Below are 27,737 nucleotides of genomic sequence, written 5' to 3' on the forward strand. Positions count from 1 at the left end.
ATTCATTTAAAGATAAGCCAATTACATTTTAGACAAGGTCAAAATAATACGGAGACCAAAATATGTCTCCCTAATCTACTGGTCTCTCTAATAAAGATATAATAATACAATCGGTCTACCAAATGCATAAGTCAGGTATATATATATATATATATATATATATATATATATATATATATATATATATATATATATATATATACACCGTCTACAATTCCTTAGTTTATATTGTATTCTGATTTAATCCAAAGGTTGTCATGCCACAGCGGAATAAATGTCCAGTTTGTAGTGAAGATTTTTCAAGTTGGAGCTTCTTACACCATTATGCAACCTGTTTTGACCAAAATACAAATTCATGGTTAGACCATGACTTGGAAGCAGATAAAACAACTGAAAGACAAGATCTGGGACAGATATTCATGAACATTCACGAAGGTATAGCTTAGCTACAGACATAGGTACATGAAATAAATAATACCACAATAGTCTGATTTTATGAATTATGTTGCATGAATAATAATAAATAATGATTAAAGCACAATGACACGTTTTTAAAGAAAAATGGTTAAATAGTTTATATATATTTGAAAACATGAACAATTCATTAGCTGTTGCTTTTTATTAACTTATTATTTACTTGATAACCATTATGACGAATTTTCAGTTGAAATAGATTGTACAAGAGACTCCACAACAACATCGTATACAGACGGTAATTACAGGGATAAGGTATGAGATCACATTTGTTTTATTCATTATATAGTGCCATTATCCATTAAGGATACAACTAAAACGCTATCCCATCTAGTCAGTATCTAGCAGATATTCTACACCCAGCATTTTACTCGTACTACATAAACCTATTACATCCTATCAGATTGGAATGCAGAGTATTTTTAAAAATCTTTTTTGACTCACCTTAGCCGAAGGCTCAATTCTGATCAAAATTTGTCCGCCGTCTGTCGTTGTTGGCATTGTTGTTGTCGTCGTAAACGTTTTAGATGTTTATCTGCTTCTTCTTCTGCGCCAATTTCAACATACCCGGTAACTTGTCACAAAGCATCACTGGGTAATAGGGATTTAAGATTGTTCAAATGAATGAAATAATTAAGGATTCTTGAAACTCTCAAAAACAATACGGTAAAATAATCTGGAATTGTTGTGGACGCATCCTCAGGTAGTGCAGATTCAAGTTTATTAAAATCAGGACCCGGGGGGTCAAGCAAAATGGGGATCAAGTTCTACATATGAAAAAGCGGGTTTTTTTTTTAAAATCTTCTTCCAGAAAACGTTTATGCCAGGAAAGTTCAAATTTGTGTTGAAGCATCTTTAGGTAGTGTAGATTTAAGTCTGTTCAAACTATAATCCCCGGGGATAGGGTGGGGCCACAATTGGGGTATGCCATTTTGCATAGAAATTTATTTAAAACTTTCAGGCCTGAAAAGCTAAAACTTGTGTGGAAGCATCCTGAGATAGTTTAGATTCAGATTTGTTCAAATCGTAGTATTTGGGGCTAGGGTGGGGCCACATGAGGGTGATTCTTACCTATGAATATATAGAGAAAATCTTTAAAAGTCTTCTGTTAAAAATCTATTAGGCAAGAAATTCTCAAATATCTGTGGAAACATTCTCAGGTAGCGTGGATTCAAGTTTATTAAAATCTGGTCCCAGGGGGTAAAATGGGGCCACAATGGGGAATCAAGATTTACATTGATATATATACAGAAAAAAACCTTTTAAAACCTTCTTTTTGAATACCATTTAGCCAATAAAGCCTAAATGTGATTGAAGCGTTCGCACATAACATAAATTCAAATAAGTACGAATCATGATCCCCGGGATAATGATCATTTGGTGGGCCCACAATGAAGGGGGGGGGGGCTCAAATTTTTACATAGAAAGATATAGAGAAAAATCTTTAAAAATCTTCTTGAAAAGCATGCACCCTAAACAATCTGAAAGTTGTGCGAATGCACAGTTTTTTGCAGATTAAAACATGATCAAACTATGATTCCCTGGAGGAAAGTGGCGCCACAAAGAGGGAATATTTATAAAGAAATAGAAAACAAAAATTATACGCTGGTAGAAATGGAGAAAATTTTTCTTACAAACATTAAACAAAAAGGGGGCATAGTTTTTGCTAAAAAATTATGTGGATAAATATCGGTAGAAATGTTTACTTTTTGTGCAAGATCTATTGTACACAATTGTCATTGACAAATCATTTTGATTTTGGACACTTTAAGGCTGCTTTGATACATGTAAAAGTTATTGTTATTGTGGCTTAGGTGACCGATGTGGCCACCGGGCCTCTTATTTCATGTATGTTTTACCCCAATTAAGTGAATCAAAGTTAAAAGAATGTGTCTTACTCGTCTTTGTGTAAAATATCATACGTATGGTGTATACTACCCATGTAATGAACCTTTGCTTAATCAAACAGGTTATGCTTGTCAAATAATTTCAGTTGGAACTATCTTTGACAAAACCCCTCGCTTCAAGGCTTTTTAGCTCACCTGAACTGAAGGTTCCAAGTGAGCTTTTCTGATCACCCGATGTCCGGCCGTCTTTCTGTCTGTCCGTCCGTAATCTTTTCACATTTTTAACTTCTTCTCTAAAACTACTGGGTCAAATTAAACAAAACTTATTACAAAACACCCTTATACAAAGTCAAATTTAATTTTAAAAGGAAGATAACTTCACAACAGTAAAAAAGGGTGTGTGACTTTAAAAAATCTCTTCTCAAAAACCACTGCATCAGAAATGCCAGTATTTACACAAAAGCTTGTATACATAGTGAATATTATAATTACTGAATAATTACTAAGTCTGTTCAAACTATAATCCCCGGGGATAGGGTGGGGCCACAATTGGGGTATGCCATTTTGCATAGAAATTTATTTAAAACTTTCAGGCCTGAAAAGCTAAAACTTGTGTAGAAGCATTTTGAGATAGTTTAGATTCAGATTTGTTCAAATCGTAGTATTTGGGGCTAGGGTGGGGCCACATGAGGGTGATTCTTACCTATGAATATATAAAGAAAATCTTTAAAAGGCTTCTGTTAAAAATCTATTAGGCAAGAAATTCTCAAATATCTGTGTGTGTAGCGTGGATTCAAGTTTATTAAAATCTGGTCCCAGGGGGTAAAATGGGGCCACAATGGGGAATCAAGATTTACATTGATATATATACAGAAAAAAAACTTTTTAAAACCTTCTTTTTGAATACCATTTAGCCAATAAAGCCTAAATGTGATTGAAGTGTTCGCATATAACATAAATTCAAATAAGTACGAATCATGATCCCCGGGATAATGATCATTTGGTGGGCCCACAATGAAAGGGGGGGGGGGGCTCAAAATTTTAAGATATAATTTGTTATTAAAAGTTTATTCATAAATACTGCACATATTGCTTTTTATCATACATATTCCTAAAAATGCAATTTAATCTAAGAAAAGAAAATACAACATAATTCACTTTTATATACTGAATTCACCTGACAAACTGCTGTAGGATCTTACACTACCACGCTTCTGCCATCCTGCATCAAAGGACACTTCCACCCCCTCACTAAGAAAACATAAAATTTTTAAAAATATATTTGTAAAAATTTACAAAATATATAAAACTTTGCAAGTACCCGGTATTTGATTTAAAAATTATATTTCATTTTTTTTCTGGTTATTTCACATTGTTGTGAAAGTATTGGAATTCATATATAATTTGATTTAAAAAGAAAAAAAAAGCACAAAACACATACTCATTACAAAGTTATATTTCCTTGGCTGCATACTCCTCACAAGACTTGTTTGCAATTTCTTCAATTTTTCTCCCAACTTCCCTTTCTCTTGCTTTCAAAGACTTTGTTGAGATTCCAGGAATATTTAAACATGCAAGCAATGCATTTATTGCAGTTGTACCTAAACCAGTATGTAACATTCCTGTAAAAAACCAAGAAATAGCAATTCATAAAAAATGTAAATATTTGCTTTGTCATACAATATTGTATTGGGAGAAAAATAATATCCATATCCAAACTTTGATACATATATTTTATTTTTGCACATTTTATTTTATGACTATTATGTTACCTAAAGCAAGCTTTGTGTTGACATCCCAAGTGTAGGATGACTTTCTCGTGAATTTGTCTTTCAACATGATAGGTACTAATGTGTCTCTTCCCTAAAGATATTAGAGTGAAATTTTGGCAGGAGGAGCATGCAATACTATAAATGCTCCCCAAACCAAAATGTTGTTCATCTACACAGTTTTTTAAATGCAGTGGCTGGTGGCATGTAGTGCATCCTCGATAGAGTTGTCCTGCCATAAATCCAATTTCCACCACTCGTCTGCCTTCTTTCCAATTTATTTTTCGAGGATTTTCTGTTTAAAAATTGTATTTCATTTTTCATTTTGATAACTTAGCTATTTCTATAAACTCATTATCTTGAGATAAAATATTTACTAAAACAATTTAAATCATTTTTTTCATATTAAACAAAATTTTCTTACCATGGAAATATTGTTCACCTTCAGTGTCAGTGTCTGATTTCGTTGTTATCCGCCCATGCTGTTTAGGATGAGTTGTATCCTTTTCACTATGTAAAACAAAGGAAAAAACATCATTACGTTATGGGTTATGGACTATATTAATTTATCACTATGTGAATACGAAAATTAATATTTGTACTTTTGATTTTATAAAAAAAAACAAATTCCAAATTCAATACCATTACCTGGAAGATATTACAGAGTGGTTACAGTCATTTGGCGGAATTTCAAACACCGGTGCTGCCGTTAAACTCACGCATTTCATATGGTGTTTCTTCTTGGAGGAGTATGAATGGTCATGTAACGCATGCACTTTAGATACATCTTTTGCGTTGTTGTTGTTTAAATCGCAAGTCTGTGTTTGACCCACGAGTCGGCCATTCTTGTCTCTTCGTTTATCAACTTTCCGACTGTTTGTCTTCGCCATTGTTGTTGTCAGGCACTATTATTACCTTACTTGTGAAAAGAACGGGTTTTACGAAAGATAACTCTTCCAGTACGATGTAAGAGTTATAGAACATTGAAGTGAAAATCCTTTTTGTGTAGAGATAAAAACGCTTTAAAATGGCAGCAACCCCCCATCGTTAAGTGAAATGTACAGATAACAATACCATTGTTTCATAGATTTAGCTTATAAAATAGTGGAAAACAGGCACATTAAATAATATCAATTTAATTTTAAGCAGGCAATTGAAAGCGGGAATAAACATTTTTGTAATAAGATAAGACCTTGGTCTAATAAATACAATCAAAATTAGCTTGGGTATATTCACTGGCTTTAACTTACAACTATTTGAAGTTACCGCTTTTCCACAAAATCCAACTTAAAGTTACTTCCGTGTGTTGACTCTTCTGTATTGAAGTACAAAACAAAGACGTCACAACAACATTGCAAAAGCAGACGTTGGGAAAACATAGATCAAATGGGGTGGAGAAAGCATGTGATTAAGTTTTATGTATTTAGAGTTAGTCTCTAATGAATTGGTGAATATGAAATGAACCATGCTCTATTTGGGATTTAGCTTAACTACCGATCTGTGCTGTATTCAAACCTTTTGTAAACACCTGACTGTCTTGTACACAATGATCAAGTGAAAAGGACAGCGTTTTCCTCTACATAAGTTTCGGTAATCTGACATACGAATCCAGCACTCAACCAAGGAAGCTAATGAGCTACCAACCTGCAACACTTATATAGGAATGCAAAACAATTAAACACCCCCACCCCGGACTGATGGTGTGGAAAGAATCGCAGTGTGTACTCTTCTAGAGTGTCAACCCATGATGAGCATAGTTCTGAGGTACCCACAGCAATTACAAAAATCCATCATTGCCATGCATTTTATATGTGAAAGTCAGATCTGGTGCCAATAATGTGGTTTGATTAAATTAACCTCAAATCTCTGGAATATACATGTATATGTTTAAAAACCTCATGAACAAGCGAAGAAATAGGATCATAAAAAGGCCGTCTATGGAGATAAGATGCAGTTCATGGCAGTCCTTATTCCAATTGGTCAAGGTATGTATATTCACATCCAAATCAAAAAACTTTCAACCAATCTTTTAGTCTGTTCAAGCTTCCATCGCTTGTTGATTTTCTCAAAGAATACACCTCAGGTCTAAATGTTATTGTACAGAGTAAATTTTAAAAATCAGGCATCAGATTCCCCTGGCAAACAAAAATATCCCTACCCCAAACACCCTCTCCAATTATTAACAGTATCACCCAGGTTCTTCGTGTTATTCACAATATGAAATTTCAGTTATTATTATTTTTTTTGTTTTATAATTTTAGGTTGTCTGTATACTGATACTTAAATTAAAAGAAAATACAAATACCCCCCCCCCCCCCCCCAAAAAAAAAAAAAAAAAAAATTCACCTTTTTGATTTATATTCTTCTTTCGCATCATGTTATATTTCATACCTAAGTTGTTTTTTTTTTTTTTTTTTTTTGTTTTTTTTTTGCTGATTTGAGCCATCTTAATTAAACAGACAGTGATGGAAATACAATTTGGAACAGACTACTTAATTTAGATTATAAATATACATGTAAAGTTAACAGCATTAAAGTAAATGTAAAGGTAATTTGGGAATTTGTTTAAAATGATTCATAAATTTGCTGTGAATATATTAAAGTACAATTGTAGGATTATGTGTATGCTGCGGAAACAAATGAATTTGACTCTTATCATCACAACAGAGTCTGTCAAAGGGAGACATAAAACAGAAAATGTGAGTTGATGATATTAAACAAAATTAATCAAAAAGTGACGCACATGCAGATATTCAAATCAGCTGATAGTATATTATCTATCATGCGGGGGTCAACAGTTACACTTGTCCAGTTGCTGTGTCTATCTACACGTCAATCTACACAAACACTTGTCTGGTTTACAATTCATTTTTCTCGAACAATTATGATATGATGATAGACCTCATAAAATGTCATGAAAAATTAAATATTTCAGTTGCAGCTAATTAGTGCATGCAGCTATACACTAAATTCCAAGTGAAAATAACATTAATCAATATAACTTTAAAAACTGAAAAAAAAAGTTAGAGAATGAAATTAAATTATTAGAACAAAATGCTGACAATGAATCAATAAAACTAATTGAGGAAAAACAAACTGACCTCATAAATATTAGAAACCACAAACTTAGAGGAAATTACATCAGGTCAAGAGGTAAATGGATAAAAGAAGAAGAAAAACCATCAAAATATTTTTGTAATTTAGAATCACAAAACTTGATTACTAAACAAATAACTAAATTAGAAAGAGAAAATGGCCAAATTATATACAATCAAGATGATATCTTAAATGAAACAAAAATGATTTAATAGAACTTGTATAAGAAGAAAAGAAAATAAGAAAATGAAAAGATATGTATGAAACTAACTAATTTGGACATAAGAAAACTTACAGAGGAAGAAAAAGAAATTATAGAAGGACCTATAAGGGAACATGAAGCCCTGAATTTTTTGAAAAATATAAAAAGTGGTAAAAGCCCTGGTGCCGATGGTTTTACAGCTGAGTTTTTTAAAAAAAATTTGGCCCGATTTGAAATACTTTGTTATTAGAGCAATTAATAAATCATAACAATTTAACAATGAAATAGGTGAATTGTCTTCTACTAATAAATTAGGAATAATTACTTGTATCCCAAAACAAGATAAACCAAAACAGTTTTTGAAAAATTGGCGTCCCATAACTCTATTAACAGTTGTATATAAAGTAGCGACAGGCTGTATAGCAGAAAGAATTAAAAAATTCTAATTTTAGCCAAACATCGATCATTAGATAAAAACTTCTTAGATATATTAATTAGTAATGATCAAACAGGCTTTGTTAAGGGTAGGTTTATAGGGGAAAATATCAGACTTGTATATGATATCATGAACTACACTGAATGTAAACAAATATCAGGTCTAATTATGCTTATTGATTTTTAAAAAAACCCATTTGATTCAGTGTCTTGGAAATTTATTTTTGAAACTTTAGAGTATTTTAATGTTAGTAAATCAATAAAAAAAATGGATAGAAGTTTTTTACAACAATATAACTTCATGTATTATACAAAATGGCATAATATCTGAATATTGCCAACCAGAGAGAGGATGTAGACAAGGGGATCCCATTTCTCCATATTTATTTATACTCTGTGCTGAAATTCTTGGTATCTTAATACGAAATAATTAAAATATAAAGGGCATAACTATAGATGGGGAAGAATATAAAATATCGCAGTATGCAGATGACACTTCATTAATCACAGACGGCTCTCCAAAATCTCTTGATGGAATTCTCCAAACACTAGACTGATATGCAAATGTGTCTGGACTAAAGATAAACTTTAGTAAAACAAAAATAATATGGATAGGATCTAAAAAATTCTCAAAAGAGGTTTAATCATCACTCTAGATGGAAATTTACTGAATTTCACACAAGGTTTAATCTTTTGGGTATAAGTTTTTCAGTAAATCTAGAAGAGATAATAGATATAAATTATATGCCAGTAATGGAAAATATTGAAAGAAAAGTTTTTAAATTTATTTGGAACGAAAAGCCAAACAAAATTAAAAGAAGCACTCTTATTCAAGGATATGAGAATGCCGGATTAAAAATGATAGATGATAAATTTCGAAAACTTTATGATAGCACTTAAATCAAGTTGGATTAGAAGGCTTATATTTTCAAATTCAAAATGGACAAACTTGTTTAAAGCTAATTTTGGACAGAACATGCAAACATTGATGAAATTTGGTATTGATTTTACTAATATGATTATGAAAAATTCAAACAATAGATTTTGGAAAGATGTATTGCATTGTTGGAGATCAATTATTGATGTGCAAAAAGGAAATTGTGATAGACTGTTTAGTGAACACATATGGTATAATCCAGATATTAAAATCGACAATAAATCAGTTTTCTTTAAAGATTTATTCAACTTAGGTTTTATATATATAGGGGATATGTATGAAAATGACAATCAGATATTTAGTTATAATCAGTTGAAAAACAGATTCAACTTAAAAACAAATTTTGTTCAATATCTCGGTCTAACGAAAGCATTACAAAATCATGTGAAAGTATTAAATATACCATTGACTAAGAATTGTAATATTGGTTACCCAAATACAGTAGAAATATTTTGTAGATCCAAGAAGGGTTGCAGTGACATGTACAACCTCTTGATATCAAAGAAAAGAACATCCAAAATCAGAAAAAAGAAATTGATGTCAGAAATCGAATTAACTCAAAAACAATGGAGGGAAATTTATAGTCTGCCCTTTAAGTGCACAAAGGATTCAAAATTACTGTGGCTTCAATACCAACTATTACATAGGATCTTGCCAATCAATTATCATTTACATTAGTAGGGATTGTAAATTCTCCATTGTGTTACTTTTGTCAACAGACCCCTGAGAGCATAGAACATATTTTTGTTGACTGTTATTTAGTGAAGGAAATTTGGATTGATTTGTAGAAATGGATGACAGATATCTTTGGTTTACAAACAAATTTTGACAAATATTCAATCATTTTGGAAAATTTGAAAATAGAGGTAGTCATAGGTTGGAAAATTTAATCATTCTTTTCACAAAACAATGCATTCTGCAAACTAAAATGAAAACATCAAGGCTAAATGTAAAACGCATTAAGAAATCTATAACCAGAAGACTGTATATAGACAAACTTTTGCTTCTGAAAAATTGTAATTATCATTTGTTTGATATTTATTGGAAAGATATATTTCAACGTTTGGAACATTCGTCACCATCTATATTCTCTCCTTAATGTATCTGTTTCTTTTTTTTTTTTTTGTTCTGTATCTTTGAATTTGTCCTTTTCTTTTTTTTTTCTAAAAAGAAAACCATTTTTCACATATATTTATATACCACAACTCGTTCAAATTATATTGTAACTATTCTGAGAAGTAATACATATATGTACATATACTTTGTATCAAAATAATGAATATATCTACTAAACAAATACGATAAATGTATATGTATACATTGCAACATATATATACATATGTTTATGTGCAATACTTATACTATGGTATGTGAATATGTTGAAGTTCAATAAAAAAAATATAAATATTTTGATCAATAAAGCTATTTGTTTATTTTCTTTATAGAATTTGGTTTACACATAGAAGACTTATAACGATTTAATGCGTGTTTTTATAATAAATATTTACAGAAATCCATGAACAGTTTTTGCACTATTTTCTTACGCGTAGACTCAATTCAAGTGTTCTACGCGTGCCATCCGGTTTGAGACTTCGGCTGACAATAAACTAATAGACGGGGTCACGTGACCCCGTCAAAAAAGTGAGGAAAACTGAAGTAGGACAGACAGACGGACGGACAGACAGACGGACGGACGGACAAATAGACGGACAAACAGACGGACTGACGGACGCAGAGGAAAGATATGGTCCCCTCCGGTGAAAACCGGTAGGGGACTAATAACGATAGGATGAAAGTGGTGTTTAGTTAAGCTAACCATTTATAAATACGTACGTACATTAAGTACAATGTACACTACTTAATACTATAAAACCTTCACAACAGTGTACTCCTACCAAATGTTTAGTTTTATATCTCGCGTAGGATTTTCGTATTCTGGTAAAAAATAGTATTTCATGAAGGTACAATGTCAAAGAATACGTGTATGCAAAAATAAGTGTAAAATTCGAATACTTTAAAATATTTATTTTTTGTTATTCTACCGCATGACCATACAGCACAATATCTTTTGAACGCCCATTGTTGCTCAGGTGAACGATGTGGCCCCAAGGGCCTCTTGTTATAAATCGCTTCGCGATATGTTATATCGAATAACATAGGTAGAAATTATATTCATTCCTTAAATATCCAAAATACGGAACTGATATTATTCTCCGTCTGGTGTCTGGTAATAAATATGAAAAAAAGAAAAAAATCAACTTACACTAATTGCACAACTTCAGCGCATTCATTTCTTTAAATCATCAAACGCCATTATCACATACGAAGTGCCATGATAAATAAAATACATGGCTACTGTCTTGAAATACATGTATCAAGCTACACTAAGGCGGGGTTGGAAATCGTGACAGAGGATTAAGCTGCTGAACTTCTTCACGTTTTTGACCCGAGCCCAAATTTTGCTCATACTTCAAGACATTTAGTGGGGTTTTTTTTACAATTTAATTACAATGTTACGCCTATAACGAGCTATTTTTGAAACATTTTGCTAAATATTTGCAGTTGAAACCATAATGAGATGACATCAACCAATCAAAATACTCGGCCTCGTTAAAATAGATTGCGATTTTTTTTTTTAAATGAAGAAAAACAGATACTCACAGTAGGTGTTAAGTTGGTAAAACTTCAAAGTATGTCAGGCCTTACTATCAAAGAGTTACACGTGTAAACCTGACGACGCGAGGGAACTAGAACGCGTTGCTTAATAGTTCTACCCATGACCAGCAAGCATTTTTTATTTAAAATTTACAACTTTGAATCATTCAGTATTTGTTCTTATAAAACATTAAACAACAACTGTGTTTCGTTTGAGTCAATTAAAACTACATGCAACGAGCATTTGCAGGTTTGTGCATGTCGATAGACATAACTAATAAAGTCTTCAGAATTAAGTAAATAAGCTCTAAAAGAAGAAAAGAAAATATTTAGAGATTAAAAAAAGTTAATGCATATTTCAGTAAAACTGGTCTTTAAAACAACTTTATTTATCTCAGAAATGACACACTATATTGTGCAAGGTCACAATGCCCGCATAAAACAAAGTTGCACACTGATTAGACCCTTAAAAATAATCTGTGTCATTTAGTGTGTTGTCTCTCAAGCTTTATTATATAAATGAAATTGTTAAAGATACATGCATATAGAACACCTAAAATGTGTAATTTACATTTGCTTTATCCAACTATGGAAAGCTAAGGGGTTCAATATTATATCGATGTAATTGTGTATTTGTGTTTTGCAAATGTGTTATTCGTTAGTTGTAAATGGAGAAATTTGAACATTATATATTACCATTTGTAAATTGTCATTTGTAAGATTTTTGGGGTTTCGGTTAATTGATGATTCATAATCCGTTTGATGCAAGTTTGTTATTTGATCTTCCGTTATTTGTGCTATTTATAGATTTGTAAAGCAGTTTACCCTTGTGAAGACACACTCCCCTATAAATATGACGACTATGACGTCTCTGCCGACTATGTGCAAGTAGGTTAAGGCTGCGTCTTATTTTGACTGTTATATTCAAAATTGTGAGATAAGATATATGTTCATAAGTCCCACATCGGTACATTATCACGGGACACTTCAAAATAGCTTATGTATATTCCTAAACATTAAATGAAATACAAGTAATTATCAAACCAACCGTATTTTTGGCTAAAACTTCTGTGTTAGTAAATTTTCTATATTTGGAAACGCATTGGTGGTGCATATATTATGACGTCATGTTTCATTCTTTTTCTTCTTCCCTTAATTTAATGTAATCATCTTGAATGTTAATACTTCAGTAATTTCCTGGTTAACAGCTAAAACCAATGTACATTTAAAATGGGTAAAAGATAAAGGTGGAACGTATAGTGGTTTGGAATCTCAGTCACGTTGATGGTATGAATAGTGTGTATAAAGATTACCATTGATGGTAATTTACTTATTGTTGCTGGTATGTTTTTCCATTCTATGATAGTTGCTGGAATGTAAGAGTATTTGTAGACGTCCATTCTTGTGCTGATTTTTGTTTGCCATGGAGCCCTGGGTTCTGCTTTTGTTGACGTGTAGCAGGTGATGGACTGGAACTTTTACAATGTGATGGTAAATTTTGTAGAACATGATCACTCGGATCCGAGCCCCTCGGTATGTCAGTGGTTACCAGTCGAGTTGATGAAGCATGGTGGACACACCTCCTACATCCCTTGAAGAAAATTCGTCAGTGACAAACCTTGCTGCTTGGCGCTGAGCATCTTCTAAGCGTTGGATTTGATCTTGTTGGGAAGGATCCCGAAGTACTGGCCCGTACTCTAGTACTGGGAGTAGTAGGGTTGCGTATGCCTGACTCCTGATAGCTTGTGGACAATGTTGTAGGTTATATCTCAAAACTCCAATTATTCTAATCGCCTTTGCAGAAGTTAAATTCATGTGCTTGCACCATGACAGGTTTCAGCTGATTAAGATTCCGAGGTATTAACTACTTTGGACATCTTTAAGGGTATGACTATGCGGTTGGTACGATGCTTTGTTGGGTGGCGCTTCTTAGAAATATGGTTACGGTACATTTCTTAAGGTAAAATGTCATCTGCCAGTCATATCCCTACTTCGTAATAGCGCTTAAGTCCTGCTGTAGTTGGACTTTGTCGTTGTTTGATTAGATTGTCTTATAAATAAAACAGTCGTCCGAAAAAAAATAACATTAAATATTACCACCGTTGGGAGATCATTGAGGTAGGAAACGAATAATAGAGGACCTATTACTGTGCCTTGGGGTACTCCAGAGTTTGCATCAGCAATGTTAGAGGTCATCCCTTCAACCAATCCTCGCTGTTTCCTAAATTATAAGAAACTTTCACTTATTTGTAAGGTGGTGCCATGGATTTCATTGTACTTCAGATTGTGGAGGAGACCTCGGCGTGGTACCTTATCGAATGCTTTTGCAAAGCCCAATAAAATGATTGATATAGTTTCCGTTCGGTAGGCTACTAGCCAGGTTGTACTGTGGAAATAAGTTGAGTCTCGCATGAGCGTTGACTACGAAATTTATGATATGCTGGTCTAAGGATGAAGTTTCTTTTAAAGTGGTCCATGATGTTAGAATGGAGAATATGTTACAGGACCTTGGAGCAAATCGTCGGGAGGGATACTGGACGATAGTTGTCTGCTGTACTCTTGTCTCTTTTCCTAAAGTTGGGGACAACGTGGGCCATTTTCAAGTCCGGTGGTACACATCCACTGTTAAGAGATATTTGGAAGAAAAAAGTCAAAGCTGGTGAATGCTCCGCGTTGCCAGTTCCTTAGGAAAGCGTTCTGATATAGAGTCTGGTTCTGTAGCCTTATGTGGTTGTAGTTTACTTAGTAGTTTGTAGACATCACGTTGATTAATGGATATGTTGTTCATAGACAGGAATGGGCTAGAACCCTTGTCTGGAGCTTGGCTAGTATGTTCTGTTATAAATACGGATTTGAACTGTTCATTTTTAGATATTTGCCTTAGCTTGTGGGTCACTGCGTATGAGTCCATCAATGTTCGCAGATGTGCAACACCAGAGGCTTTTGCTTTTTCTTTTGATAAATGACAAGCATGGGCTTTTTAAAGGCATTGTGGATGAGGATGTCATTGTTGATGAGCAGGGCGAGTAGTGCGCTGACATTTAGACTTAAGAGAGAGGTACATTTGCTAGTCAGGCTGCTTCTAAAATGCTTTGGCTTTGTGGAATGCACAAAGCTTCTTGCGTGCTACACGCCTGCTGGCTGTGTTGATTTACGGATTTGACGTCCTGGATCGCGTGAGCTTATGAGGAACATGTCGATTCATGATGATTACTGTGGTGTATCTAAGGAGTTCCCAGTGGGTATCGATTTAAGAGTAGGGTTTTGTGGTGAAATTGTGTCCAAGGTTGTTGATGTCTTGTCATAGAGATATCGTGTCTGCCTTATTCCAACAGAAAATTTCACTGCGAGCAGGGTTATTTCTTAATGGTTGGTTAAGGAGTCATCGTAGACTGCACCATGTTTGACTACCCATTTTCTTCTTCATTAGCATATCAAAGCGATGGGTAGCCTTATCTGTACTGCGTAATCTATAATTTACAATTTAAAATTCTTTTGAAAAACTTTACTACCTAGTCATGTGTATTTTGCTAATTAGTGAAAAACAAATGTATAATATGTGGGTAAAGTGAGACGAATGTTCTAAACGCGAGACAAGTCTTAGAACTAAAGACATGGAATGACTTTCTTCGGTCAAAATATGACCGCCCCGTTATAGAATAATGATTCGAGCTAATTTCTACGTACAAATTAGACACCCTCGCTCTTCCCCGGCCATAACTCTACTGAAATTATTTTTCTTCGTTACATTAGGTAAACTAAACGTTGTGAAGGCCATAATTTAACATATCTTCCATTAGGATTAAAGAGGGATAAGCACGATTTTTGTCAAAAATTATTTTTTTTTCGATTTTAATGTAAATATTGCTTTAGTAAGGCATTTTTAATGGGCAACCAAAACTTTAGTGTCCTTCTTTGAGTTATGAGCGAGTTACAGAGATTAAAAGTCTTAGCTATATAAACAAAGAGTTTCTGTTCATTTGAATGTTGAAGGTAAAATTTCAGTTCCAGACCTAAAATGAATGTGTTAAACGTTAAGAACTGTTTACTTTTTGTTAAAAGAATACGAAGTTAGACAAATCGGCTCAAAAAAGATTTTTTACTGGTATATTGAACCTATGTAAACAAAAATGGGGCATGAGCCTTGTTTACATGACAATGAATTGAGAACACTGTATCTTGCTTATTACTCTAAGACTGGCTCTAAAATGTTGGTTGATCGACAGAAATGCATTCCCAAAGCATTGTAAATAATAAAAACAGAACAAAATAGAACAAAATCGTGACAATGCCCCTTTAATCCCTTAATGTTCTCCTTGCAAAATAATTTAGTTTGACTTTTTTGACTGGGCATCAATCGACCCTACACACTATTAGAATGTCACTCCATTCCTGGTACATGTATAACCATGCAAAAACGATATTGTGTCAATAACATGTAACTGGGTGAGTTATTTACAAATAAGAAAGACAAGGTCTTAAAATATTTGCGTAAAATCTTATTTTGGCATGACGGCCGCGTTATCTATACCAAAAACACGCACCTAAGATGTTTAAGAGATTAAACAAACTATTATCCTTTAATCTAATAAATCAACGTAAATATGTATATTTTTTCCCAAAACAGATAAAACAAGAAAATTGTTTGATTCGTATTCAGCTGACTCAATTTGCATATTTCCAAAAAGTAACAAGGTTCGTGCAACGGTTATGTTAACGTACAAATGTCTTCAAAACGGATCAGACTACAAAATACTACAACCACTTGTATTTTATTGGTGTTAACAGTAAATTTTATTAAGTCATTGAGATGTGCAGATCCATAGTTTTTCTAAGAGGGTATATGTATTGGTGGTCCGGGGGATTATTTGGTGTGCAAAGTGAATCCAACGCTTGTGTTAACTATATTGATTTTATGCACCCCCCCCCCCCCCTTACTCTCAGTATGCTCATGATTACCGTGAAGAATGATTTAATCTAATTTGAATGGTTTGATCATATTTTATGTTATATACGTTGCTGCTATCGTGACAGTTGACATAACAATCCTTCCTATCTTATATCCTGTATCCTATTTTGCAAACCAGCTCTATCCTATCCTATCCTATCCTATCTTATCCCAACCATCGATATTTAGGAATAAGAGTTAAATAACACAACATTTAAGAAAATGTTATTTTATTAACAATTTATCGGCTAATGTAATAAATGAAATGCTTAATTAATACATAAAATCGGATATCTTTAGAACGAGGTAACTTATTTACCTGTACATCGGTAATAATAAATCGTACGCGGAGTGTACTCAATTACGTAAACACACAGGTAAGCGTATAACTTTTGTTTTTATCATGTTTATATGTATAAATATGATGAAAAAGGAGATAAAGAGCCTTTATTTATAGCTTAAACAAACATTTTAATGTAATCCATTTTCTTATAATCTAATATGCACGGAGATAATCGGTAATCGGCTCATTCGGTCGCCGATAAATGTAAACACGATTCGGGAAAGCATTACTTTATGGATGCGCTAAAATATCGTATCTTTAATGATTCTAATTTTCTGATGGAATAAAAATTCCTGCGCATTCATTATTACATTTTTTCCACATTTATTAATTTGATATGTTTAGTATATTACTAGACCTTATACGTACTTGTTATCGGACATCGAAGGAATTAAATGAAAAGTAATAAGTGCCCACAAACAACGTTCGTTTCTTGTTATGATGCTAGTCCACTTATACGTCAAACTGTTTGTAGAATTAATGTTTCTATTTTTATACCGTTGAAGTCTTTAAAACAATCAATAAAACATAATTTATGTAGGTATTTTACGCTGCATTGTGCAGCCTATATGTTTACTGTACATTAACTCTATGCTTACGTTGTTTCCGAATTGACAAAATTGTAGCGAACATCAATTTTCATTACCGCTTTGTAAACATTTAACATCAATATGAATCCTCGTTTTGAAAAAGAAATTTATACTCGAATCTGATTGGCTACAGAATTCAGGATAAGATAGGATAGAGTTTAACCAGTATTTCTATCATGTATCCTGCATCCTGTATCCTATCCTATTCTTGTCAACTTTCACGATAGCAGCACTGAACAACATTCAGTGGGTTATGGCGATTTACTACAACCTCACCCTAATACAAATAATTAACAATCGTCATTAAAATGATAACCACTACTGTATTTACAAAACAAGAAAGGTAACGAAAAAATGTGAAAGCAGAAGAATATTTTGATTCTGATTTTATGATTTGTTCGGGGTTTTTTTAAGGGCATACTTTTTTGGTTTTATCTGCATAATGATAATTTAGAAAATGTTTTTTGCTATTGTTACAATTACAGGCACGTCCGAATATGAAAAACACCAATGGCTACCTAAACGACTTAGTAAAGGATAAGGTTCCTGCAGCACAACCTGTTTTTTTACCAGCACCCCCTCCACCAGTTGCACCTATGTGAACTGGAAAGAACTACGGAAGCGTATAAGTGCTACATTCGCACTTCACATTTTCTTTTTGATTTTCTACACTTTAATCTGCAAATTTGCACTTTAAAGTGTAACAATAGACTTTTGTATGCAAAATTTGCACTTTAAAACTAATTCATACTTTAGTTTGTAAATTTTACACTTTAATCTGTTAAATTCACACTTAAATCTGTACAATTTACGCTTCAATCTGCAAAAGAATTACATTTTATCTATAAAACACTTTACTCTGTAAATTTTACACATTAAAGTATATATAGGTAATAGGGAGTTTTTATCATTTGTGATAATTTTATTGAAGTATTAAGCCCTGATGTTATTGAATTTGTGAATATTTTAATCTATGCCTTAAATACAGTGACATCATTAAACAAAAAATATATTTTATTATCAAAACAATAAATACATTGTATGTTGATTCACCCTTCATTCAAAGAATAAACATAATGTTTCATTTTGTCTTAACCTCGATTCAGTACAAGTACTTTCAGTACTTTGATCTGTGTACACATATAAATTAAAATACGGCTTTAAACTACTAAAAAATGGCGTCTGATATACGTTTAACAGGCTTGAAAACTGTGTATTTGCATATATTTGAGTAAACAAATAGTCCCAAAACATTTTTACAGATAATTTTACATTGTATGTGGTGACCGCCAAATAAATAAGTGACATTTCCTATAACGACCGCCACTTATTTATCTGGCGGTCGCCAGATAAGCGGTCACCTTATTATTTGGCGGGAGATTCAGATTCAAATAATTTTATGACTTTCGCCACTTATTTACCTGGCGGCCGTAACATAGTTATAAAAGCAGTCTCCAGATAAGCGGCAACCACCGCCTAATTATATGGCTGTCCCTAGATAATAATTTCGTACATTCATTCATTCATTCATTCATTCATTCATTCATTCATTCATTCATTTATTCTTTATTTCCTTGACCTTTAAAGCTCATCAGATTATACAAATTAATACTAAAGAAAATAATAAACAACAGAAGTGGATGTTGTACAGATAAATAGGTCATGGCCGCCAGATATTTTTTTGCGGCCGTCTGATGAAATATATTTTCCACTTGTCTATATCCGGCTCCCATAATTTACGCCCTTATTTAACTTTTATTGAATATTTCTCAAAGTTTTATTGTTAAATATGAAAGCGTTTATGAGAAAACTGCTTAACATCAGCTAAAAAAAAATAAACTTGGATGCGTTTGACGAACGGAAGCCATCTTCTAAGCCCTGCAATCACAGCTATTTTTATTCTCTATCTAATCTGCAGATTTGAAGAAAAACGATGGAAAAACCTAATTAAAGTCATGACAATTTATAACATAATCATATTGAAACAAATATTTTCTACAGAGAGAGATTAAAGTTTATAACATATTAAAACTATTACTTTTTTAGTTTCTGATTTAAAAAGATGAGTGAAACGGCCTGTTTTATTAAAAACGCTTGGCGTTGAACATTTCCATGTGACACTAAAACATCTAGTCTAAAAGTATTTATTCATTTTCGATTCACTTTATGGAAAATTAAATACTGGTAATGAAAACAAGTTGTCGATTGCAATGTTTATTATTCAAGCATTATCAATGAAATGCAAAACATTTAATTAGGACAGCCATGTGGTGTTCATGCAGTATTTTACGGATTAATGTTTAGTTTTTACAGATAAATGTTTAAAATTTTCAAATCAAAAATGTAAATTTTACAGATTAAAAGGCATTTAACACTTAAAAGCGTGACATTTACACTTCAAAGTGTACTTTTTACATATTAAAGTGCGGATTTTACACTTTAAAATCTGAATTTTACATATAAGAGTGTAAATTTCAAATATTAAAATATGTATTTTACACTTTAAATTGTTATTTCAACTAATTAAAGTGTGAGATCTTTACAGTGATTTACACAGATTAAAGTGAATTTTAGAGAATAAAGTGTAAATTTTACCCTTTAAAGTGCAAATTTTGAAAAGTGTAGAAAATAAAAGAATGTAAAGTGCATACTTTATTCGCTTTAGTAATGAACAATGTTTATTTGGTTTGTAATATGGTTTTATTTTTAGAGTATACTTTAAAGCTACTTCTTTAAAAATAACAATTTTATTATGGAATTCATTGTGGAAAAGATTAAATATTTTAATTTGTAATTATTGTAAGCAAAAAGAAAAAAAATTTTTTTTTAAATAAAGTTTTAACGTTTAATTGGCTTGCATGACGTCACTGACATGTTAATACCTTTTTTATCCATATGGCCAAATATTAGTATGTTATGTATCCTTAATATTTATTTGTAAGAAAGAAAGAAAGAATACGTCAACCAAATACCAAAACCCAAAAATATCTTGTATATTTTATATAAATGGTGGAAATAAGCAACACGGGATTTTTTCTTTTCTGGTGAAAAAAACCTGATTTTTTTTTTTCATTATTGACATTTTTTCCAAAACAACACAAATTATTGCTATGCTGGTGATCCCATTCTGCAAAACAAAAATAAATCAATGTGACTTTCATTCTTTACTTTTTTATGAATTAAAAAGAATTAAATAATTGTAAAAAGTCAGCGCCAAACGTTTAAGTGTAGCTTTTTTATGTAAAACAATGAGAGCTAACCTGGTAAGTTCGCATGTAATCACATATACTGTTCTCAAGATGGTAAGAAGCTAGCAAATATAGAAATCGGGAAATTATCACATCCGTACTTGCAATCAACAAAATCTAGCCAGATGGTCGACAAATCAGAACTATGTTGGGTCTATTCTTTTATAAAATACACGTCACAGCCTTTTATGCTCACTTTTCACTAGCCCAGACATAGGGTTTCTCAAATCCTTTTTTTTTTATTTAAAACTGTGCATCACGTGATGGTAAGTAAACTTTAAATGATGTATTAACTTAGAAATTAATGAACATGAATCTACGCAAAAACATGTTATTTTTATGCCAGAATATGTATACCTGAAAATATATCTGCGAGAAAAAATGAACATTCGCTCATCAATGGCATGTCAAAGAATGCAATATTCGATCAATTTTATTTGTATTGTATAACTATGTATTTGTATTTTAAATGTTTTCAGTTTTTTTCTATAATGTGTATTTGAATTATATATTTTTTATTGTTTTCTATGAATTTTCATTTGTACTGTTCACTTTTTTTGTATAATAATAATTCTATTTGCATTGTATAATTTTAATGCTAAAAAGCATTAAATGGTCAGAGAAAAAAATCCTTTTACCTCCTGGTTTGTTCCAGGGGTCTTATCAAAGTTGTTTTGTGTATCCCAATTTCCAGTTTGTCAGATTTAATGGTTATTTTGTATTTGACAAAGACGGAAATGGTGATATTTTTAGTATTATTAAAACATTCAGACATAATTAAGAAATAAATAAATATATAACATCATATATTAAGGGTCATTGATATAAAAAAAACATGGTTACTATTATGAAATATATGAATTAAGCTATATTTATGCGGGTTAAGAAAACGTGACAGATGGCTAGGCTTGCTTAACCCTCTTCACGTTTTTGACCTCAGCCCAAATATAGCTTATACGTTGAGACATTTATGTTTATTCCACAATATAATATCAATTTTACGAATCAAATTAGAGCTATTGTCAACAAATTTCGCTGAATATCTGCAGTTGAAACTATCACGCCATGGCGTCAACAAAGCAAAAAGATGACGTCACAATACAAATGAAACGCTGCGCGAAAGCGTGCGTAATCGTTCTGTACTCGGCCTCATTAATTTTCTATCCAATTAAATGCCGCCTTACAACCAGAATTAATTTTTAATTAATTAATCTATAACTTGTCTGATGTTTAAGATAACATATCTACGTTTTAAATGATTTTATTCCAATAAATTAAAATATATATTCAGTGTAAACATTGAAATCAATCAAATGGTCATCTCTTCTGTGTCGCAATGGTCATTGCCTGAGCTTGCGCGATATTAAAAACATATAAACGAAGTTATATTTCTGCACGATTTGACTTTTTCAAACTTGAACATAGGTTATACTTACAGAGCACCTCCACCTGTTGCACCCGTGTGATCCAGCGACGATTTGTTGTATTGATCTGATTTAAGAGTATGTTGTTTTGTAATTCCAACATTTTAAACGTCATTCGCTAATTGTTTGGAGCTATATTCAGGAATTTTCGAATATTAACCGACAATTGAATATTCCGAAAGAAACGTAGGATATACATGAAGTCAAATGCTGTCGTCCATATTTTTACAACATGGAATGCATGCAAGTGTAACTCTGTGTTTTTTAAAGAAAATGATGTAGATTTATTTTTTGAATTAGAAAAACATTTATGTAAGTATATGGATTTTGGTTATGCGTTTCTATTTGGGGATTTTAACAGTAGAACAAAAAAAAAACCCTGATTACATTGAAAATGATGCTGTTCATGATTCTGTTTCCGTGTTGTCTTATACAAATGACGATTAGCTGACTGAGCGGATCAACCCAGATGTAGGTCACAACGAGTATGGAACATGGCTATTGTCCCTATGAAGGCCACAGGCGTGCGTATTGTGAACGGGAGACACAAATGAGGCTATTCGAATGACTTTACTTTTAACGGTGCGCGTGGACTAAGCACTATTGACTACCTCTTAACAACATCCGTCATGTTTGACACCATTAGTAAATATATCGTAGGCAATTTTACAATGTTTTCTGATCATGCTCCACTACATATTGAACTTTATTGCTTTTTGGATGCATACAAATATTGTAAACAATGATTTTTTAAGATCCCGTGATGTTTTTAAATGGGATCCTTGCTACATAGAACTGTGTAAAGAATCACTTTTTGCATGTAAAAATATCAGCAATACCGTAAATTTTGTGTGTATTACGTCACAAGACGAACTTGACGAACGTTCACAAATACTGGTTAATTTGTTAGACTCCTCTTTTGGCCAACATTTTAAGCTTCAATCTAAAATCCCGAAACAAACAAATACAGTACGCAGTACCAGTAGACGTACAGTATACCTATCGGTTGACGATAAGCCCTGGTTTGATGGGAAATTAACATCTTTGTATAAGGAATATGTTGTCGCGTTGCGCAAATTTAACAGTTTTAAATGCAATTCTAACCATGCGGATCTTTTAAGTATAAAACGTATCTACAAAAAACAGAAAATTTGTACGAGCATTTTAAATCAACTGCTTCCACGCAGGATGATGGTGACATCGAAAGTGGAAATGAAGGTTAAGATATTAATTGTATTTTTGATGAGTTAGATAAAAACATTAGTGTTGATGAAATTAAAGAGGCTATCGGCAATCTAAAACAATCTCACGGTTAATATGGAATTTTGAACGAATATTTTTTTGAATTTCAAGACTAGTTTTTACCTATATTACATTATTTTTTTAATTGTATATTAAATACTGGTATTTTTCCCAGTACGTGGTCTTCTTCAATTATTATTCCAGTGTTTAAAAAGGGTGATTCTACAGACCCTTAACAACTACAGGGGTATAAGTCTTGTTAGTAATATGTTTAAGTTATTAACCTCAATTTTAAACAAAAGGTTATTTGTATGGTTAAAACATAATGATGTTATAACGGGTGCACAATTTGGTTTTAAACCAAGATATGGAACACGTGATGCTATTTTTGCTTTACATTCTATTATTAGTAACAGTCTATGTAGGAAGAAGAGGTTATATTGTGCATTCATCGATTTCGAAAAAGCTTTTGTGGCTTAAACATTCAAAGGATGGAATTGAAGGAAAATTATTGGCAGTTGTTAAAGCGTTGTATCGTCATGTGAAATCCTGTATTGGTGTTGATGGATTAATAAGTGAATATTTTTGTTATAACCTATGATTAATACAGGGCGAAGTGTTATCACCTATTTTATTCAATTTATATGTTAACGATTTCGAAAATAGTTTTTCAAATGCCGGTTCTTTGTCTAACGAGTTATCATCTCTAAATCTGTTTCTTTTAATGTACTCTGATGATATGGTCCTGTTTTCTAAATATGTGGAAGGTCAAAAATTGTGTTTTTAGAAACAATGCCAGAGTAAAAGATGGTGAGTGTTGGCATATTGGTAACAATGTTTTAGAAATTGTACAAAAATTCACTTACTTAGGAATACTTTTCAACTTTAACAACAAATTTAACAAAGCTGAAAAACAATTATCTGAACAAGGTAGAGAAGCATTGTTTGCGTTTAGAAAGTTTAGAAAATATACGGGGAATGTCATTTAATATAGAAACTTTATTGTCGCTTTTTGATTGCTTTATTGGTGGAATTGTTAATTACTGTTCAGAAATCTGGGGAAATAATAAAGGTTGCAATATCGAGAAACTTCATACAGACTTCTGTCAACAAATTCTAGTAATAGTGAAGAAAAGTACAAAAACTGTATGCTGTATTAGGCCGTGTGCCCCTTGTACGTTATAGAATGTTTAACATTATTAAGTTTCGGAAAAATGTCTTAATTAGTGACAATTGTATAATTAGACACTGCTACGAAGTTATGTATATTAATTGTGAAGAACACGGTTATAGAAACTGGGTGTTCGATGTAAAGAAAATTCTCATTGACCTCGTTTTTTTATATATGGACTAGCCAAAAAATAAACAATGGTATTTTACAACTTGTAAAACAAAGAATTTTTGATCAGGCAAAACAAGATATTTTTGCAAATACTGAAATTTCATAAAAATGTTCTTTTAACAAACATCGATGGTATACATCTTCAATACAATTTATGAAAATCTATTCCCATTACATTACTGAAATATATAACTAAATTACGACTATCGTCACATCGCCTGGCTATTGAAACTGGTAGATATAATAACACAAATAGAGAAAATAGATTTTGTCCACATTGCAAAACTAGTGTTGAAGATGAATTCCATTTTTTATTTGTTTGTCCTCTATACAAAACATTGCGCAGATTATACATGAAAGAATATTATCATTAAAAAACCTTGTATGTTTAAATTAATACAACTTTTTAATACTGACAATGTTAAAGATCTCTGTAATCCTGGCAAATTCATCTCAAAAAGTATGTTATTAAGAGACAACTGTATTACATAATTGTAGTCTTTGTTTTGTTTTGTTTTCTCAACCTGTATATATAACAGTCAATGTTATTATCTGTACGTGCACAAGTTCTCCTGTTAATACACTACCACCTCATGATATACATAATTTATGTTATACTGATAAGCTGTAAAGCTTAAAGAAATAAAGAATTGAATTGATGCAAAAGTGTAAACAAAGTGTAGTACTAATTACATGTATAATAAGAAAAATTAAATACAATAAATTATTCGATGTGCTCAATTACTCGTAATGGTACAGAAGGGTAAACCAATCATACACATGCACATGTTTTGCTGTCACTACAGTAATTCCCTGGAAGTTCAAAGAATGGCTAAGGCAAAATAATTCCCAAGTTCCACTTTAAATTTGAGACGTTTTCCGGCCGCGACAAGGGCTGAATTTTGTATAAGATGAAAAACAATGTGCAAGATGTCTGGCTATCCCAGTTTTGAAATAATGCAGGGTCATTAGCATACGTAAATCAGGAAGTAAATTTTAGGGCATTAGAATAGTTCTTGCCGATTGAACAGACCTGCAAGTTTTGTAAAAGTTGTTTTGGGGTTCCCCATATCCAATCAATAACATTTAAAGATACGCGGAATATATGCATGTAAGTCAGTGATCCTTTTACATGAAATGAAGGTCCATTTCAAAGAAAATTAGTTTAGATATTGCTTAATATTGTAATATTAATCTTAAATAAACACGTTCAGTAAACAATATGAAGAATGTTAATGTATGTTGAGTACTATATTCGATAAAAACGAATGAAGAACAATTGTTCCCGGACGTTAAAAAACATTATTGATCTCTAAATAGCTGGTACTTCGAATTTTATACATAACTACAGACCCCAGAAAATAATTATACAACATCTGCATCAATGTCACAATGTCAGAATGAAAAAATACTACATTCTAATATTTTATAACACCGCTTTTATACACTGTCAAAGTAAAGGGATGTTGAACTTCAGAATAAAAATAAAATATTGTATTTTGATGGACATATCATGTACTTGCATAAACGGCGTTTAACTCAACTCAAAGGTTCTGTGTGAAAAACAACAAGCAGAAAGTATCTTGATTGGTTAAATTAAATTGATGAGATGTATACATGTAAAATCACCTGTGCTGAAAAGCAGACTTTAATAATATGTCTTATTTTCATAAAGATTTGATATATGTCGATTTGTTTTCAAATATTGAAGTTCTAACTTTATAAAACTATGTTTACACACTGCCTAAATAAATTGAAGGTTGAACAAAACATTGTGTATTTATGGACATGTCAGATAACAAGCAGAGATTATCTTGATATTATAAATTTCCAAAATTCTTTTACGGATTGGTGAGACGTATAAAAGCACACATGCGGAACTGGAGACTTTAATTCGTCGCATTTTCATAAAGAGAAAATATAAATTTTTAGTGTCTTTTCAGTTCGTCCTTTCAGATATCTTTCTATTCATTGCAATGTTTTAATAATCCATTATAAATTGATTTATGAAAATAAATGTATAGTACATCCAACTTTCTTTAAAACGTATTCATTGTACAATGTTAAAACAGTAGCGGCAACGGTCCTTGCTAAATAATGATGATATTTATAATATCGCTTTTAAAATTAATGCACTATCAGATTGTCTGAATAAGATTTCCTATCTTTAACAATTATATGAATTTTCAAGTCGTATCTTCTCTGTTCAAGAATATCAATATGTTATAAAAGAAACACGAACGCATACACCGAGAATTGAGTTTTGTAAAATATATGTCAATAACACTTGTTTCAAACATAATTATTTTTTGAAAAATTTCTCTTACTTTTTTACCACAAGATTTTAGACAAAAATAGTCTTTTTTGCTTTCAATAGGCAGTTTAGTGCTTTTCGAGCAGTAAATTAAATAATGCAGTGTTAGGTGTGTGCGTTTCCAGACCCTTTTAACTTTTATTTTCAAGCGCTTTGCAGGACATAGGTCGAGGGGGTACCACTTTGTGTTTGGTCATATAGTAATTTCCTTTCTTATGGTTGTATGGTGCACCTCACTGTTGGGACGTTTTATCTATCGAAAACAAAATTAAACCAATAAAATCAAGTATAAGATTTATAAATAATTTCTTTCCCAAAATTTCCCAAAACAGAGTGGCGCAGTGAGTTAGAGGGTTCACTACAGATCTTTAAGTTATGAGGTCGACTCTCCCAGGGGATTTTAAAATGTTACCTTTTCCACAAATATTTTAAACGGTGGTTTTTGTTTTGGTTAAATAATGTAAAATTTAAAAAATTCTAAACCGGTTAAAGTATTTTTATTATAATGCACTTTAAAAATCCACATTTATATCGACATATGTTCCATACCACCTTAACAGAGGCGCGAATGTGTAATTAGCATCACGCACAATAGAATTATAGTTTTTAAAGTGGTCTTCAAGCAGTATTTCATCTGATTTCAAGAAACTCATTGAGATAGCAACTTAAATACTTCGTAATAACTTTACGAAATAGTCGGAAACTCAATTGTTTTTTAGATTCCTCTGGTTTTCAGACATAACAGAATAGATACCATTGTTATCTCCGGACACATTCCCTCTAAGATCGCATAATAAAAGATCCTTCACTGCCGGCTTAGACAATAGGATGGGGTTAGACTCTCTGGTGATAAGCAAATCAATCTGCTTTA

At 32.0% G+C, this 27,737-nt stretch overlaps 1 protein-coding gene and 1 long non-coding RNA gene across 3 annotated transcripts in view; both read left to right on the top strand.

The window, feature by feature from the left end:
• LOC128161181 (uncharacterized) overlaps positions 1–19,877 on the top strand; it is a 53,700-nt gene extending 33,823 nt beyond the window's left edge. For both annotated transcript variants that reach the window (XM_052824410.1, XM_052824411.1), the window contains 3 exons: positions 252–435; positions 665–729; positions 17,782–19,877. In XM_052824410.1, coding sequence (XP_052680370.1) covers positions 252–435; positions 665–729; positions 17,782–17,898 — 366 coding nt within the window. In that variant the 3' untranslated portion in view covers positions 17,899–19,877. The remainder of the gene's footprint in view (positions 1–251; positions 436–664; positions 730–17,781) is intronic.
• Positions 4,107–9,745, top strand: LOC128161186 (uncharacterized). Its single transcript, XR_008240340.1, has 3 exons — positions 4,107–6,075; positions 6,705–6,789; positions 9,219–9,745. It is a non-coding gene; the product is annotated as an uncharacterized LOC128161186 (long non-coding RNA).
• Positions 19,878–27,737: the final 7,860 nt, after the last annotated feature.

The sequence above is a fragment of the Crassostrea angulata genome, chromosome 8 (assembly GCF_025612915.1).
Source record: "Crassostrea angulata isolate pt1a10 chromosome 8, ASM2561291v2, whole genome shotgun sequence".
Taxonomy (NCBI): Eukaryota; Metazoa; Mollusca; class Bivalvia; order Ostreida; family Ostreidae; genus Magallana; species Magallana angulata.